The sequence below is a fragment of the Grus americana genome, chromosome 7 (assembly GCF_028858705.1).
Source record: "Grus americana isolate bGruAme1 chromosome 7, bGruAme1.mat, whole genome shotgun sequence".
In the NCBI taxonomy this organism is placed as follows: Eukaryota; Metazoa; Chordata; class Aves; order Gruiformes; family Gruidae; genus Grus; species Grus americana.
In genome coordinates, this window is record NC_072858.1 from 33,739,741 (window position 1) to 33,753,283 (window position 13,543).

The 13,543-nt window shown below is 40.0% G+C and overlaps 1 protein-coding gene across 8 annotated transcripts in view; it reads right to left on the bottom strand.

Annotated features, from left to right (window-relative positions):
* The window catches only part of ANK3 (ankyrin 3), a 371,936-nt gene that overhangs the window by 146,515 nt on the left and 211,878 nt on the right, over window positions 1–13,543 (bottom strand). For all 8 annotated transcript variants that reach the window (XM_054832579.1, XM_054832581.1, XM_054832573.1 and 5 more), the window contains 3 exons: window positions 3,994–4,095; window positions 3,433–3,531; window positions 2,959–3,057 (listed from right to left, as the gene is read on the bottom strand). In XM_054832579.1, coding sequence (XP_054688554.1) covers window positions 2,959–3,057; window positions 3,433–3,531; window positions 3,994–4,095 — 300 coding nt within the window. The remainder of the gene's footprint in view (window positions 1–2,958; window positions 3,058–3,432; window positions 3,532–3,993; window positions 4,096–13,543) is intronic.

Genomic DNA, 13,543 nt, shown 5'->3' on the forward strand with positions numbered 1-13,543 from the left:
GCAGGAGAGCGCAGGTGACCTGAGGCCGAGCATGCAGGCTTCGCTGGCAGCAGAGACAAATAGGAGGTCAGAAGAAAGGACAGTTGGAGAGGAAATGGCGTGAACTGGATGTTTGATCCAAGAGGAACTTTACCATCAACAAGACACTGAGCAGCTGTGAAGCCACATGTTTACAAGGCTTGCACAGGCTGCAAGGTCTGTTGCTGTTCCAGTATTTTGATAATTTGGTCTCTATTCAGGAAAGCATCGCTACAAGCATAAAGCAGGCGCTGAAGTCCTACTGGAGCCAAAGCCTAAAGTTAGCAATGTGTTCATGCACTCTCCAGAACCAAGGCCTAATGGTTTAGTTACTGTGCAGTTAGAATTCTGCTTAATGAAAAACAAAGAAGCCAGAAAGTGCTTGCTAAGGTACCTAATATGTCACGTTACAGGTTATTATTATAGTGAACAGCAGAGTCTGGCATTTTTCCCTATCAATTCATGGCATACTCAAAATCTATTTACCAACTCAGCTGGAAACAAAGATTAATTTTTTAAGTTTCAAACATTTGCATTTAGAAAGGAAGCAGGAAACACTTCCTAATTATTAGTTTCAGAAAATAATTAATAGGCAAAAATTCTCAGAACCAATTATTATTAGCATTTGGATGCAGAGCAGAACCTTTTCTTCTACGTTAAGTTATTGTAGGGTATTCAACATCTTTCCCCCCCATACTTTGCTTTTTCTTCTCTCTTTAAAAAAGGGGCTGAAATTGCCAGAGAGCCACAAGCCTAAGGAAAGCATTTTGTCTTCAACAGTAATAAATAGCCCTTAGAGGTAAAAATTCAGACTCAGTAAAAATTAACTTTTTGTTTGTTTTTTAAAGGACAGGAAGCTTTGGTTAAAGAAGGTCTTAAATCATTAACACTGGCACTGTCAGCAGGGTAGAGTTCTTCTTCAAGGGAAGAGAGGATAAAGGCAAACTCACAGAAAACAGGGTCAGCATCAAAAAGAAAACCAAACCAGAACAAATCTTTGGGTGGTCTCTCTGTGGGTATGCCAAATTCAGCAGAACTTTATTCTAGCCTTAGGAAAGCTCGAGTGATGTTCAGTACCACGGACAAAGCTGCTCCAGGGGCAGTTTGGTAACGGGGAACTCCAGGGCCTCCCCAGAAGACTTATCCCAACTGGAGTATCTCACTGCTAGGTATTGGTGTGGAATGGCCAGTATACGTGTGTCTCAAGCAAAGACATCAAATGCATCCATAATGGGGGGAAAAACAATAAAAATCTTTAATTCTCATATGTTAGCAAAATAAGGGTAACATGTGGCAAAACCTTAGGGTGTATAGGAATGCAGTTATATAAGATGTTTACAATCTCAGATTATTTTTAGTTTTAGGGCTGAATACACAAGTTCTCAAACACAAGCAGAAGAGATCCTTTCAAAGTCATCTTAATTTCTTTAACAGGAAAACCACTGGAAATATTTCTGCTTTCTTTTACTTCTTAACAGTCGTGGAAGATTGTACTTAAAACTAGCTTTTGTTGTTGTTGTACTATTTAAATTCAAATTAGATGATGCCTGAAACCAAATATTGCTGTATCTAGCTAGTACAAAATAATAAGAAAGGAGGACTAGCCTGTTTTCTTTGTCCAGGTGAAGGAAACATGAAATACAGATCAAAAGTAACTTACATTCTTGAAATAAATTCTATTAAACATTTTGTTTGTATTATTTGAGGGATCATTGAAAAAATATTTATTTAATATGTACATTTTTAAATTTCCCTTTTTAGGCAATACTGGGCCAGATGAGAAGACCATCTCTTTATCCAATCCCTTTTCTCTGACACTGCCTGCCAGCCAGCCCCTAAGCAGGGAGAACAGGAATGGAGCAGGCATGCAGGGACACCTCCTATGGCACAGCCAGCCAGCTTTCGACAGTCTGTGGTTTATGCTTTTTTTGAGCCACAGTTTTTCTCTGTTTCATTTTGCTGCTTTGCTTCTACCACCAGCGCAGTTTTCCCTTATTTCAAATTTCCTATAATTTACCTAAATATGCATTCAAAGGACTTGACCAAACTTAAAAGCTCTGCATATGCTTGCAGTACCTCCTTGTTAGGAGGAAAGGGGATGAGCTCGATTAAGCCTGAGGCACTGAATTACGTGAAACAGGATCCCTTTCATTTGAACAAGTTCTCTCCCACTCTCCTGTTCTATCAGTATCTCTTCTGACTCTGTAACAATTAGCAGCTCATAGGACACTGGAGGGCAGATGTAAGGCTGAAGGGTAAATGCTTTGCTGTGCTGCCTGTTACACAAGCACTTCCAGTATCCTGCAAACACCTCTGAATGTCCCTCCACTTTCTTCTTCTCTGGGGGTATGCATCCGTGTGGCTTCTGGACAACTTAAACCAGAGATGTTATTTCTATGCTTTCTCTGTTCCTGAATGAGGTGGGCAACTCAGAGTTAATCCCAACTGAAGGCTGACATCCCATGTGGGAGAAGACCCGAGCACAACCTGGGATTTCACTGCACTGTCATGCCTAGGGGGAAGACAAGACTTGATAAGACCATGATACACTGACCACCTGGCAAGGGGTAGAGCAGAAGGGAGAGAACTGGAAGCATTTAAAGTTTTAATTGCATGTTGAGTTACCAGGTGGGAATGAACTTAACATTACACTAACTAAAATGCCTGCTTAATTAATAAAATGGCAGCTGTGTGTTTAAACTTTGTCCTTGCACCTGTTGTCAGTTACCTATGTGGGTGGAACAGACAAAAAAGAATGGTTTTTAATGTTAGCAGGATTACATTCATTTTACTGACTCTATCAAACCCTATTTTCAAGGGCCAGCATTAACACAATGAGATCTACCAAATATACTTACTAATATTACAGTTTATAAGGGGAGAAGGATTTTAACGTCAGCAAAGTTTTTGACGGTACCGAATAGACAAACATTACTTTACCTGAGACTGTGCATTGACATTGGCCCGATTTGTAACCAACACTTTGACTACTTCTGCTTGTCCAGCGAGGGATGCTATGTGCAATGCTGTGTTTCCTTTCTGAAATTAGAGACAGTAATATTTGAAAAGAGTACAAAACTTGAGCTTGAATACATGACACTGTATGTTCCACTTTAAAATATACTATTTCTTGCAATAAAATACTCTTTCTGGGTACTTCTAATGGGTAAGTTATTCTAAAAGATATGGACAGGAACCAAGACGTGAATCTACAATTTGTTCAGTAAATCTCATCCCTAGTAACCTGTGACATTTACTATAATCTCAAAGATTTCTATTAAACAATTATTGAGACCACTTCACCAGTGGAAAATAGGCAATTACTGCTGCAGTAATGTCAGTAATCAATTGGCTGACACTTTGTACCCATGCCATCGGCGTGAACAAGAGGACAATTAGATAGGCCTGACTAACCTTTGTCGCTGCATCCACGCTGGCACCTCGCTGTATCAGTTCAGAGACAACTTCTACGTGCCCTTCTTTGGAAGCGAGATGGAGAGCATTCAACCCATTCTGATTCAAAAAAAAAAAAAAAAAAGCAATGGAAAAGATTGCAAAGTCTTTCTAGTGTAGCAAAAAACATATCAGGAGACAATTGTTATATCCCAGTGAGAGGACTGCTTCCAAAAACTATTCTTAGGTAAACTTTACAAGAACTAGATTACAAGGAAAGAGTATGAATTAAGTCAGTATACACTAGCTCTAGGGTCTCAAGTTCTGAGTGCTGTCCCATGATCTGATGTAATACAAATGGAATGAAAGAAAATGTGAAACAACACAACATTCTCCAAGTGGAAGTGAAATGATGTCTTGGTAAGGGGTAAAAATAGAAGTTTTAATTGGATAAAATATGTAAACATGGTTCATCAAAATCCACATAAGTTACCACTGACATGAAGTGCAAATATAAAGACAGATTTGAGAAACAGTGAGAAAGGTATTTATCCAGCAAATTTGATCAAAATATTCTTCAACCTGATTTGAAATGTTGATGTCCACTCCACTTTTTAAGTAGTCGAGAGCCTTTTCCAAGTTGCCAGCTCGAGCAGCTCTCAGGTAACTTGCATTTGTGTCAGACTACAAGAAAAAAAGGAAAAGTCTCATTAGAAATTACAGCACAGTATAAAAATATATTCCCTTGGCAAATGAGTTACCAATGATACAACGTATTGTACGTACATTTAACTAGACATGAAAGGATCCCAAACTGCCTTATCAAATATGGGTCAAATCCTGCCCTCCTTGCTTATGCAAACTCCCTCTGCTGTAAATAGGCTGTCCGCCTGACTAGGCAGTACAAGATTTGACTTCATACATAAACGTGAATTATGCAGCATCGTCTAACACGCAAGGCTAGTAGCCAGGGACACATCTGGTACCCAGCATGGAAGACAAACATGGTGAGGCTCAGGGTAGGACTCCATGGAAACCACTCTGCTCTTTCCAAAAGTGTCACACCACCTTTAATGTCCAAGCTGAACAGACCAGACCAGTACCGCGAGATCTCACATGACAGATTTAAAAAAAAAACGAAAATACTCAACATTGAAGGACTGGACTACCTGAATGAAAAAACATGGTTCTACAAATTAAGGCATTTAAAAATCTAATGTCTGATTACATTTTATTTTCTCCATCCTCCCTCTTATATGCACACTTTATTTACAATATCTGTTCACATTCAGTGAAGAAGCCAGAAATCCCTAGGTATGGTGCTATTTTCTAAACTGCTTTTTTTTTGCTTTTTCTTTTTTCAGATCTTGCTTTAAAGATAGCTGGGCAAATTTGCTTTAAGATGACTTCAGCTTGAATGTAAGGATGGCAGAAAGGATGGTTAAGTCATGAAAGAGATCACCGAAAGTAATTCCCATCCCCAGAGGGTTTTAACAACAAGTTATGCAAATATCTACCAAGGACGGTTTAGATAATGCTGATCCTGCCTTGGAGCAAGTGGAATGAACTGGGTTAGCTTTCAAGAGGGGCAAATCGTGTAATCTTTGATTTTATCTGTGCCACAGCTTCCCCTGGCATCTTGGGCAGTCAACACATCTTTTGTACCCTCTTCTCCATTATTATAACAGGAACTGTCTTTCCCCCCCCCCCCCCCCCAGTACCATTTCATCACAGGCTTACATCGCTACAACTTTAAGTGCTTTATGATCCTTAAGGTTCTAAAAGAGTGCAACAATTACCTTTAGAGAAAAAATTAAAGGCAGTAATTGCTGAGAGAAACATAAAACAACCTAGCACCAAAGCTCAGTTACTCATCCAGTGCTCAAATATTTTTTTTTCATTCCCCAGTTTCTGGATTTGCTATAGACTTTTCTCCTCTCCTATCAATGCAGCTGCTGCAAACTGGATGTTCTGTGCAAACATTGCTTCAAGCCCATCTGAAGTCACTTTTGCCTGCAGGATGAAGCAATCTTGGGCATAACGACAGCAAAATGAAAAGTGGGTATGAAGTCTGCTTTCTTTTACCAGACTTGTACTACAAGACTATTATCCTAGCAGTTTCAATACAGCAAGCTCTCTCCTCCAAGGAGAGAACCATTACTTACGGACTCGTCATTTTCTCCTGAGTTTTGCGCACATGGCATTCCACTTTGTGATGGTAAGTTACCAGCTTACAACCTTCCCTGCTCTTAATTGTTCTTTTCCAAGCACGCCACGCTGATCATTACAAATCAACCTCTGTGATGTGCTTCCAACCAAAGGGCCCCCAAATACCAATGTTTAATTAGGCTCCATCAAAAACAAGGTGCTACCACAAACTACATGGTCAGAACTGTAAAGACTATGGGAAAGAGGGGCTGCCTTGAGAGGTGCGGTAAAACACTTTCATTTGGAAGATCATCTGAACTGTGCAATGCAGATTATTCCAGGAGACAGGTCATTTTCTCAGTGCTTAGCAACAGCAGCCACTGGGGTAAAAAACGGGTCAGCGTTTTATCAGCATTACCAAAGGTATGAGGGAGGAGTTAATAGACCAGGAGCCCTTTTTGTCCCAGTGTAATGGCGTGGCGTGGCTGTTTGGCACAGTCAGCAGGAGGATGATAATTTACATCAGCTGTTTACAGCTGCTTCTGGGTGGGGAAGGGATGCACCAGAGAAGCTTGCTATGGAAAATCAGTTCCCACCAGTCACATTAATGCATGCCAGACAAGAAACACTGCTCACACAGAGAAATATTTAAACCTTTCTATTTGCTCAAACAAAATGGGGGAGGAGGAGTGATAAATAGATGATATTCACATGAATAGCTAACTGCTGTTTCCCTGTAGAGGGAGAGCAATGCCTATGTCTTTTAAGGACTTCTCTTGGGAGCACTTGCTTGCTAATGGGAGGAAGGACAAAGGTTAGGTCACACTTCCAGCCTGGGGATGTATAAAAATATTTCAAATCAAGCTAGCTCAGGTGCTGCTAAGTGATGCACAAACCTATTCCTGAAATCCCTCAAGCAAACAGCATGCCCTCCTTTGCCAGTCACCACTCAAACCTCACTCCTTTGCTCAAACTGTCCAGAAGCATCACTGACACCAGCAGCCTGGTTGCCACCTGAGTGGCTGGGCTAGTGGGGTGCTGGGACTCTTGCTGCTCAGACAGGGACAGGCTTCCGGCACCATACAGAAAAAAGCAGCGCCAACGTGCACAGGGACTACAATGACAACTAGGAAGCACCAGGAGAAGCTGCCATTTAACAGCACGCTGGGGGTAACACAAACTCTCCCACACTTCAGCTGATCCAAGCTGGCACTTCCAGTTTCCACCTTACTGGTTTCCAGTTACTTCAATGTGATGTGAGCTAGCGTGTGAAACTGCATAAGCTGCCTCAGCGGCCAGGGTGTAACACATCTCCATGCACCAAGAAAGAGGAAAACCTTTTTTTCTGACCTTGGCTAAAGCTCCCAAGCCCTCAGGCTGGGTTAACTCACCTCAGTTGGTTAACTCACCCTTTCTGGGCCACCATGCACAGAAATTTTAAGATTTGCACAAACGGATAACAGACTGAGGTTGTACAATTGTGCAAAATGTTCCACAGGGCTTCTGGGATTCTCTCCACCCATAACAGTCTCTGCCATAAGCAGAAACAAGCAATAACATTAGAGAGAAAGAAGAGCCAACATCTTTGGAAATCAAAAGCAATTCCAGCCTCTCTAAAAGTAGCAATGCCAGCTGCCACTTTCCCTAGAGCTAAGGCATTACTTCAGACCTGCTCAGGTAGAGAATGGTCTTACCCACTTTTTCTACCTTGCAAAATGCCTTGAATACCCTTGTTTTTATGACATTGTACTTCCAGAACCCAGAAACACCAATGAATGTCATCCAACTTTTAGAAAAGCTAAGTGCAGGGGTCAGTAAACATTGATCGAAACCATCAAACAAAAGCTTTCATAGTTCTGATTCTAAAATTCTCTCAACTTTACATTTCTATTTTAAGCCTAAATTCATTTTTTCAAAATACCACAATAGAGTAGAAAAATGTCATTTCCAATTAGCACTATTTTGTTTAAAACAAAGGCTCTTGGAGTCCCTGATAGAGCCTGTAATTGCTTCTGTATTGCACACACAAGAGCAGCATCAGAGCCCAAGCTCAAATCGCTGAAGGATTTAAAAGATCAAACAAGCGTAACAATAATGTTAATAATTATTTATCTGGATTGCCATCGTGCCTGGGAGCCCATGTCACAGGCTGATCAAGGACCTGTTATATTAAATGCATTAAAAAACACAGTAGGGGAAAAAAGGATTTTAGGTTTCCAACCATCACTCAGAACACCGGCACAGGTAAGTGCTCCCTCCATGGGTAACTATTCTTGATATACCCACTTCCGCCTTCCATGCTAGCTGGTGTCTGAAAGATTCCACACAGACAGCATGTCTACAGGACATTCTCTTAACAGACCTAATAAAAATTTTCTCCAATCCTAATTACTTAAACCTCAAACATTCCTGAGAGAGGCATTCTGTATGCTGGCAATCTATTTAGATCCTTTAAAAAAAAAAAAAAAAAATCAGTCCCAACATGAAACGAAGACGAAAATTGCCTTTTGATTCTCCACTGTCTTGACAAATATCAAGAGAACAACAGGCATGGGACATACATCAAAGCACCCTGAATCTTAGATGTTCTTGCAGTCAGCCACAAAGATTGCAGCCCTTCCTGTGTGGTTGCACAGGATTCCTGTTGTCAGGCTGTGTCCCCAAAGCCTTTCCCTGCTCCCTGGCGATGCTACCTTTTCAATCTTTATACCCAGCCTCAAATTAAAAACCAAGATTCTTACAAGCGTTTTAATTCTTGGAGAGAAGAACTCAGATCCTGTGCATGGCATTTTGTTCTGGAATGGCTATTCAGACAATATTTCATAAACAGGGGGTTTAAGAGAGTACCAGTACTGACATGTGCATAATATCAAGCTTTTTCTTCACAGACAGCTTGACTTCTCCCCCCTCCCCCCGTACTTTCTTGGAAGAAAAAGGGACTATTTCTAGTTTTAAGAAATGCATAAATGCAGATGATTGGCTAATGAATGCAGTTTTTATGCAATGTGTATTTCTTTTAAATTTGTGTATTCCCCTTTAATGTACTATGCTATAAAAATTCAATTCTCTAATGTAAAGCAGGCTGATGAGCTTGCAAACTGTGGGCTGCTTGCAGCCCACAACAGATTTTCCAGTCTGGAGCTCACTTCAACAGCCTTCATCCCAGAGACATCTCTGGGAAGGGCTGAGGCTGTTGAAGCCGTGCTGGCAGCAGTACTCCATTTCCCAACCTTTCTTTGCCCTAAGGTCCTCTAGTCCTGCCACACGATGGATGGCAGAGCCTGTGATGTACAGAGCTAAAACCTGAGAATCCTTTCCCCATTTTGAGGAAAAGCAACATGAGTTAAAAACATTTCTATTACAGGAAAAACTAACTCCTAAGTCACTTGGATATTATATCTTAAGCCTCCATTTTAAAACAGAAAATGCTGATGCTGACTCACGCTAGCAAATAAATATTCACTGTCTTTTTCTCCAAGTGCTCCCAGTGAAGTAAGAGACTATTTAGCATGAGTAAAGACACAAACTATTAGGAAATTTGCACTGACTGTCAACCCAGGTTCTGGCTTGGCTTTTCCATGGGACTAGAGAGGGTCCTCTCAGAAAACAGAGAATACGTATTATTTAGTGAACCCTCAAAAGTGCAAAGCCATTATTTTCAATGAGCACAGGCCCTCTCCCATACTGATAGTATTTTTATTATGCTCATCTCTCTTTCCTTTGTGTTCTGCTTACTGTGGCTTCTTTTTCAGATTAAAAATCCAGTCTTTTTTTCACGTTGGGAGCAGGGTTTTGTTTTTCACTCCATCTTTAACAGTAGCTGTTGTGAAGGGAAACCCCCAGCAGGTTCCCATTGTGCTGGAGCAGGATACATTCTGGCTTGAGTCCCAACAAAAAGATGCTAACCATGCCTAACATTTGTTGTGGGGGGAGGCAATGACCTCATTTTGAGGGATGAACTTATGTTACTTCCATTTGGAAATGTGCTCAACAAAACTAGTCTTGTAGCAGCATGAGATGATCTGAGGAAACAGATGATAACATTTTTGCTTATTGTGATAATGGCAGGCTTACTGCAACTGATGGTGGTTTTTTTACAGTAAGGCTAACTCTGATGGGCACTAAGCACTACACTGGAAATTGGAGGTCCTTGGCATTTCACAGATTTTGCTCCTAGGTTAATTTAGAATTTTCCTCCAAGCAAGTATGTTACACTCACGTGGTAAGGGATAAAATTTTATTTCAAATAAACCATACTGGCCACTTAACAGCAATATCTGAATCGTGAAATAATCCAGCCATATCATTTGTTTGGGGAAACTCTTCATCCATCACCCAAGCGGCTGTATCCTTTGTATCTCCCTACTACCTTATAACTAAATCTGTATTAAAAAAAAAAAATAAATCACTTGTATCTTCTTTATTAGAAAGGGTGCTGGTAGCACTGGATGAGATGATGATTACCTTTGTGCAAACAAGTACGGCTGTACTCATGCTTTACATACCATACTACCAGACGTGTTTTCTTCTGATAAGAATGTGACAGCCTGGGGCCAACTGCTATCTGCAGTTCTGCTGTTAATTATCCTTCAGAGAGATGCTTTTGGGATCACAGCCCTAAACACAACCACAGGGCAACAGGAAAATCTCCATTCCTACTGCCTGACAATTTAAAGGAAAAAATCTTTTGGCTAGGGAAGGCCAGCTATTTTGAATATGATTGCAGAATAAGAAATTATTTAATTATTGGCTGAAAACCAACCAAATCCCTCTAATTGTTTGCCCTATCATGCAACTTAATTATCAACTTTCTTTGATTATATTATTGTATTGTGCATGACAAAGTAGCCAAAAATATTCTACTATTTGGAATGTCCCTATAACTGGCCCTATTCCAACTATAACTACAATACATTTTCAACAAGTTAAAAAAGAGACCGGTTTCAGGCTGCATGAAACCCCTCTTCTTGGTCACACCAGTGAAGACTAAACCACCTCATATTTCTGCAAAAATTACATGTGAATCTATAACCAACTGTATTTGCAACAACTGAGACTCTATCCCTGTACAGTAGTCAATCTTAACGTGCTTGTAGAGAAAATAAAATACTTCCTGAAAATCACACATTTAAGCAGTTCAAAACAGAATGGAAAACACATTTTAGATTCAGCTCCTCCTTTCTAGAAATCCTGGACCAAACCAGGAAAACATCCAAGCACACAAATAAGCCTCTTTCCTTCCTAGACCACAAGACAAGGTAAGTCTCTGACATGCAGATTTAGTATATACCCATTTTTAAGATCCACTCTCTTGTACCACTCTACCTCTAGTCTGTCTTGGCAAAATGCTGAATCTGTGCTCACTGCTACCACTGAAAATGAACCACCTGTATTGGAGTGGAAGATGGTTGAAAAGGACCCAGAGCCTGAGATTTTAAGGCTGGTACATACAAGAACATTTCACAGCTTTCAGTACAAGAGGTGTTTATCACTGCCTTTAACAGCATCGAGAGGTCTAGAGCGAGTTGTTTGCTGGCAATGACAAACATCTCCTGTGAAGCTATGATGCAGCTTTCTTACTGTACAAGTTGCTTAGACTTTACATGTGCAGTCTTCTCCAGCAGACTATAAGTCTAGTCAATCCTGTGATTTATAATGCAACTAATCCAGCACTGGGTGTCTTTAAATGCCTGAATGACTGCTTCCTAAGAAAGTTCAAGCACAAGACAGAAATTAAAAGTAGCTGTTATTCTTTTGATTTTCTACAAAGAGCAAAGGGGGTTGTGATTTCCAAGGCAGAAAAACACATACAGAGCAAGATGGGAAACCCTTGCCTATCATCCGCGTGTAACATGTTATACCTGTTGAACATAACATCCAAGTTGAAAATGTCCCTAAAACTGTCATCTCTATTATTTACTTGTTACCACAGATATTCAACAAATACAGAATAATTTAACTGCAATTCTAACAAAAGTAACATCTGACAACCCAACAGAAGACACCTGAACTGAGATCAAACTCTTCCTACAGGGACAATGTTCAGACAGGAGGTGATGGTCTACGCAACTTCCAATACTCTTTGCCGGTTTGCACAGATAAGGTTTTGAAACACAAGTTTAACGTGCCAGCTTCACCTAAAGAATTTATGAAAACAATTACTAATATGAATGTGTTAAATAAGTAACACCAAAAGCAAGATCCTAATTTTCCAGGACTACAAAATGGATGTACATCTGCACGACACACACAATGTTTTCAAGAATGCATGAACAACAAATCATATGAATTATTTTCTTTTAATGGAAAAATAAGATTCCTTTAATACTGACTTCTCAGCTATCAGACTGCCCTGTATGAAAAGATAAACTTGAATGACAACATAAATTGGGGGACACTGTTCAAGATCCTAAAACCAGTAAAATCACTGTACTCCATTAGAACTGCAAAGAGAACCAGGTCCTTTGTCACCAACTCACATGTATAATCAATGAAAAGGATCCGATACAGTTGAAGGCAAAAGATTTAAGCATCTAAAATTCAAGATTCATTCTCCAGGCTGACAGCCTCAACTTCTAGAAGTTTATTTCAAATTCAGGGAAAAAACTCCTGAGCCTGTAATGACTCATCTCTCTCTCTAAAGTTTTCCTATCATACACTTACAAATGAAAAATAAATCACTGGCCTTCATAGCTGCTACCACAGTCGCAAAGAGCTGGAGAAGGGCTGGATGTGCTTCGAGGGTTTCTTCTTATGTTTATGTTCACCTGAAGATAATAACTCTCTTACATGTCAAGCTAGATGAGATGCCATTGATCTCCTCCCTGCTATTTTTCTCTCAGAAACTGACTACCCAATGAGCATGGAGATAATATGAGCACATCTCAGGCTCAAATATAAAGCCATTTCCATGCCAAAGTCACATTCTTCAGATCACTGCATGAAATATGTCAGTCGGTCCACCTCCTGTTTTCCGTGTGCATCTGATTTTAGAATCAGGATCCAGAAAGGAGAGGAAAATAATCCAGCAATCCTCTTCAAAACATTTTTAAAGGGTATTTATTTGTCTATAATTTCAGATGGGGAAAAAAATTATGAACCTAAATCAGATAATATTGCTGCTTTTAGGGAGAGAGATTGTATTCACTCAAAACAAGCTCACTACAAAAATATTATGTAAATATGCTTCAATCAGATGTGGTGAAGTGGAAGTTACTGGTAATAAAGTGGAGCAAACTGCATGTCAATAGAAGTGTAATGCACAAATATTCCCTAAAAATACTGTAGTAAACAAGCTATAGGAACATCAGAAAAGTTACACTGCCTCTTCTGTAGCTAAACAACTTATTAAGAGCTTTCAGTACAGTGAAGTCAGAAATTTCCTACTCTCTTTCTGCCTTTCCACTTTATACCTCTTTGAATCCATCTCTCATTCAAAACCAAAATAATTCTCCTTTGGAAGTTTGAACATCATTAAATTGAAATATTGTTTGAGGTAAACCGGCAAGCGATTCCTGAGGTGGCAAAAATATACGCAGATAGACACCAATTTACACTGCAAGTATTGCAAATCCCACACATAATACAGTTTACACTTTTGTAGGCTTAAAAGGCCATTTAAATGGCTAGTTTTAAAGCTGTCTGCTACAGTTTTGAAATTTTTGACACATTGTTCAGGATTCTTACAGGAATTACAGACATTTATCAGTTTTTAAGTGCCAAAGTATACGTTTCCTAGCAGTGATTATGACCTCTGTCAGAAGCAAAGAACCACTTCCAATTTACACACCTAAATACCTTGTTGAAGAGAGGCTCTGGCTGGAAAAGCCCATGTAGCTCACGTGACAGATAGAGAGTCTGAAGGGTCAGTAGAAATTATCTAAAGAGCTTCCAGGTACTAAGACAACTCCTGGGGCAAGATTTGCAACACAGCCATAAACCTGGTAAGAGTCAGTTCTGCAGGGCTGGTTGGAGGCATCACATG